The sequence below is a fragment of the Morone saxatilis genome, unplaced genomic scaffold (assembly GCF_004916995.1).
Source record: "Morone saxatilis isolate NCDOM2014 unplaced genomic scaffold, NCSU_SB_2.0 Contig8, whole genome shotgun sequence".
In the NCBI taxonomy this organism is placed as follows: Eukaryota; Metazoa; Chordata; class Actinopteri; family Moronidae; genus Morone; species Morone saxatilis.
The window spans coordinates 9,889,806-9,894,907 of NW_023340257.1; the positions used below are offsets into that span (position 1 = coordinate 9,889,806).

At 39.5% G+C, this 5,102-nt stretch overlaps 1 protein-coding gene across 1 annotated transcript in view; it reads left to right on the forward strand.

Annotated features, from left to right (window-relative positions):
* The window catches only part of LOC118342008 (WD repeat-containing protein 49-like), a 26,503-nt gene extending 22,852 nt beyond the window's left edge, over positions 1 to 3,651 (forward strand). Inside the window, exons 15-16 of the mRNA XM_035680433.1 lie at positions 2,257 to 2,454; positions 3,412 to 3,651. Coding sequence (XP_035536326.1) covers positions 2,257 to 2,454; positions 3,412 to 3,651 — 438 coding nt within the window. The remainder of the gene's footprint in view (positions 1 to 2,256; positions 2,455 to 3,411) is intronic.
* Positions 3,652 to 5,102: the final 1,451 nt, after the last annotated feature.

Below are 5,102 nucleotides of genomic sequence, written 5' to 3' on the forward strand. Positions count from 1 at the left end.
CAGTTGTGTATACTGTAAGGAGAACAAGAGGCTGATTGATGGAGACTGATGAACACAGAGCCGCAGCGAGGGACAGAGATCAACAGACAGACTGTAGTAGACAGTGAAGAGAAAGTGAACCGTGATACTTCAGTTAGATCAGGCATGTTGTTCACTCTGGGAATGACAGTACGGTCTGTCGTTTTGAGTACAACCAGACCAGTCAATCATTTAAAAAATCTCCATTGATTAGCATAAGGTCGCAATGCCCCCATTCTCTGGTAACTGATTTTGAATTTCAAGGATTCAAGGTTATTTTACTGTCATTTACAACGCAGGGTTGTGTAATGAAATTCAGATTATAGTTCCCTTTATGCTACTCGTAAAGCAAAATAAGATTGATTATTAAATCTTAAAAATAAAAATGCATGATGTAGTACTGAGGAAAAATGTTAGTCTCACAGTCTGAAATGTATGGAAGAGCAAATTTACTATGTCATTTGTTTGGCAAATCACCTCCACTAGAAGAGGATAAAATCGTTAAATATAAAGTAAAATGATCAGTAATTTCAGCCAAGTCAGCTGATTAGAGATTCACTTCAGCGTAGCCACTTAACACGACACATGGTTGGTAGATGAAGAGTTTCTGACACCTCAGAGAAGCCCTTTTGACTTTTTGACTCTGATTATGAAGACTACGGTATGAGGCGTAGCTGCATCACTGTCATGCTCATAATCGCAGTAAAAGAACACCCTCTCGGGTATTATTGCCACAATATTCGCAGCTCAACTCTCTGTCACAGTTTATAAGAGGCAATGAATTCAAATGGTTGCGTCTCATTTGGCTTCCAGTTTAATTTATGGAGATTTATGTATATATGTAGCAGAGTTGAAGAAGTTGGACAAGCTCAGTGCTCTGGTAGAAATCCTGTCCTTCGGCAAGTCTGGTGCATGCAATCTGGATGACTTTACATGACTGCACAGTATTGTATAGTGTTGTGCTCTTAGATACAGGACTTCGTAGTTCAGTACCAGGTCTCATCCTTACATGATGCAGTAGTTTGTGGTAGTTATTTTAAGATATGACAAGATAACATTTATTGATCGCACACCAGGGAAATTAACTTGTTACAGTAGCTCAAGAGTCAGACGTAAAAGTAAGAATGATAAATAAATATTAAATCTATATGGACTATATACACCTTTAGCTTATACAGATATGACCAGGGTATTACATATTACACAACATTCAACATAAAATAACAAAGTATTTGCGTTAATTACAATAAATGTACTGTATTTTTTTTATATTTCTTGCTGCAAAACACATTTCACCACCATCATGACCATTCATTCATTTATTACTGAACCCTCATGTAACACCTCCCCTGAACAGTGATTGTTAAGACATAGCTCAGCAACTGTAACTATAGCTGACCTGTCAAGCTTTGAATTTCTACACATATTGAAGTGGTTTGCAGGGGTCTATTGTAAGAGCAATTCTTGGTGTCAAAAGAGTTTGGAAAGTGACTTATTTTATCACCTTTCCAAAACCAAAAACATAACAGCAGAACTGTAAGAAATGCAATGGTGTAGTATTTCCCCACTGTGTTCCTGGATGGTATTAGAGTTTAGGATAACATTGGAATAAGTGAGGTTTACACTCCAGTAACCCCAGCAAAACTTATTTGTTTCAATCCTCAAAGCCTTTTCTTTTTGGAAGAACAAAAATACAAATAATAATGCATAAATCTAACCCATGTCTGTTTTTCTATAGTAAGCGAAGTATCCAAACAGGGCTTATGTTAGAACGAAATAACAGTCTGATCTTATCATATTGCAGTATAATAGTGTCTCTACTCTGTGGTTCAAGAACGATCTGCTGTTCCTTTATTTCAGTCTTATACATGGATCATCAGCTGTCCTTTTACAAAGGACGTGCACCTTTAGCTTAGTCTTTCTAGCATATCAAGTATGTAGCCATTAATTGAATACTAAAGACCATTTTATATTTATTAGCCAACTATACACAGTCGCCAGTGTGTATGAAGAATTCTGAGTGGTAAATCTGCCACTGTTGCTATTATGAATGTTGCCATTGTAAACTGCTATTTGCAGTGAGAGAAGGTAACACTTGACAGGCATAGCAACATTAAATGTCCAGGGTCTTACAGTGATATAAATTAAATGCATGTTTTTGAACATCCACAAAGGAAAATGTTCTTCCAGCCAAAACATAGATAAACTATTCAACTTCTTTGCTCCTGTGTCCCTCAGCATCATTGTCTTGAGGCAAATGATGGAATAACCAAAGAACCTCCAAAACTACTGCGTAATTTCCGCCCACACCTTGAACGTGTGACTCACCTGGAGATGTGTTACCATGGCGATAGACTCCTCCTTCTCTCGTCATCATCAGACTGCAGTGTGGCTCTCAGCTACCCTCCCGGAGATACCGTTGGTCTGTTCGGACAGGTAAACAAAACATACATACACAGGTCATTTGAGTTCACTGCAGTAGCTCGATTTAAATAACATAACCTGCATGTTTGAAATAAATTGTTTTGGATGGCAGAGATATTGTTCAGCACAACACTGTCGAGGTAACAGCCTTAGATCCTCATGGTTCAAACGTACGACAAGTGCAGGCTGGCTCTGATAAAACCTAACCTCCCACTCTGCAGCGTGCTGGTGGGTGGTAGTTGACGAAATGGATGTGAAACCCAGCATCAAGCCACGGTTAGATGTGTGTGTGTGTGTGTGTGTGTGTGTGTTTGTGTCAAAGGAGGCCCATATTAAGTTAGCCCGGGGCGGTGTCTGCAGAGAGTTGCTTCATTTCAGTTTGCCTCAGGCCCACACACACAGACACGCAAATACAGCCACACAAATCAAACACATCCCAAAGAAGAACATGCATGAATAAAAGCAAACATGCATGCACACCTACATACATATACTGTACACATACAAGGAAGTGTTCTTGATACTAATGCATCACATGTGGACAGAGCTGGTAGACAAAGATGAGTTGTCTTTTTAAATCTGCTTTGTGTTACTTTAAATGTTTAAGAGATAATATGCCACATTTCTGTCTGTCTGTGTAATGTTTATCAGAGGGGAATTCTGCAAATAAAAGACTACATGCATATCCAGCATTTAAGGTTATCAAAGGATACACTGTTAATTATGAATATGCTTTCAAGCAAGCAGGAAATACACAGACTGTGAATCATATTAAAGAGTCTCCCACAACAGTTTGATGAGAGCTCCTCAGGCTGACTGGGTTGCGTTTTTAAGTTCTCCAATTCTAAATGACCCCAGTTAATCTCCTGATTCAAAGTAGCAATCTTGTGGTCAGAATGTCATTTTGCAAAACCAGCGAAACTCACGCTGATCCCAAATATTATTGCTGTGTTGTCTTCACTGCTGTAGGAGGAGCAGTGGTCCTTGAAGGGACATGGACCTCTGCACCCACAGCAGGAACAAGAGCGAGACCAGGGAGACCACAGAGTGCAAGAAGACACCAGACAGGGAGGGAAGAGGTCCCCTCAAGCTCCCAGTGGGACACCCCCTGACCCGGCAGCCGACACCTCTGGAGAACGTGGAGAGGTGGGGGTAAAAGATGAGGGAGAGGACTGTGGAGTGGACAGAAGACAACCTTTATCCAGGTGAAGAGTCAGTGAAGTGCATTGTGCCGCAGTTGTAGAGTTTAATTTTCACGGCTCTGTTTCACTGTCTGGTTAAGCTGCAGTGTTTTTGAATTCTCCTGTAGGTATTACAATGTTCGTAATTAAAATGCCATGATTTCTAGTGGGAGTTCTGAGGAACAACTGAAACATTTTTATTGTACGTAAAAAATAGTATTTGGCAAGTTTTTCTTCTTATTTTATATAAAAACTTTAATAACAGTTGCACAAAAAGAACTAGGCCATTGTCTGCAATGTAGTCATAAGAACTTGAATGGCACTAAATTGCAGCTTTTTCACATTTTATTTCTGTGCCTCAGGACAGTGTGGTGTGCAACAGTAAATAGTCATGCCTGCCTTTTACAACTGCAAAGAATGAAATAGCATTTGTGATGCTTCTGCTTCTATAATTTTCACTCTGATGCTTAAAGAATAGAAAGAGATCACATTCAGCATTATTTTTTCTGGTAAATTAGAGTGTGCCTTATGGTTTGAAAGTGATTGCACTGTTGTAATATAAAAGTCAGTAAAAGTTGACAGTCTATACTGGAGTTCTCACAGTCAGTCTCCCAGTCATGGCAAAGGAAGTATCTTCAGGCTGGTGGACGGAGTTGACACCTCATATTGGAGGTTTTGATTCTGTGGTTTTTCTAGACTTGTGAGACTTTTATGTCACAAAAACTGATGGGGCCATTTTTTTTAATCATTAAAAAAAAGTCTTGAAGATGTCTTTGAGTGGAGAGGCTTGACTGTATTTATTAATCTTGTGATTGTTTTTACAGTCACTCACCTAAAAGCGAGCAAGAGCTACCAGGAGAGAAAGGGTTAATGAGGAATTGACAACCAACCGGGATACAAAATGGCACCCAGCCTCGGCCTGGCTGACAATTTTGTGGTCCATTTGTCTTCATGCAGTCCTGCAGTTTCTGTTCCTTGCTTTTGGTTATGTATGCTCATTTTTAGCAACAAAAACACTCAGTCTTTTTTCACAGGCACTTATTGCCATTTGATGTATTTATTGTCCAAACGGGATGTGAAGGAAGGATGAAGTGTTTTTGTACTTTGTATTTTCAGCATTTTCTTCCTTTTGGATATTTTATGGTACATATTGGTAAATAAGTGTGTAATACAACACATAACAATATTGAAAAAAGGTTATTTTTTCCCATGGAGACTTTAAAATGAATTTTGTCTTGAAACAACTCCCTTTTTTATCTGTGGAAAAACAATGGACAGCACAGCCTCGGGGACTTCGCTCAAATGAAGATAGACAGAAAAGTGATCCCAGCTCTATGTGGCATCTCTGCTTGTGGTGATTTGTGTATCTGACTTTACACACACACAGCAGCAACACACCACACACCACACACACCACACACACACCACACACACACCACACACACATCAGACTTGACAAGGCCTGTCCAGAGCCCAGCT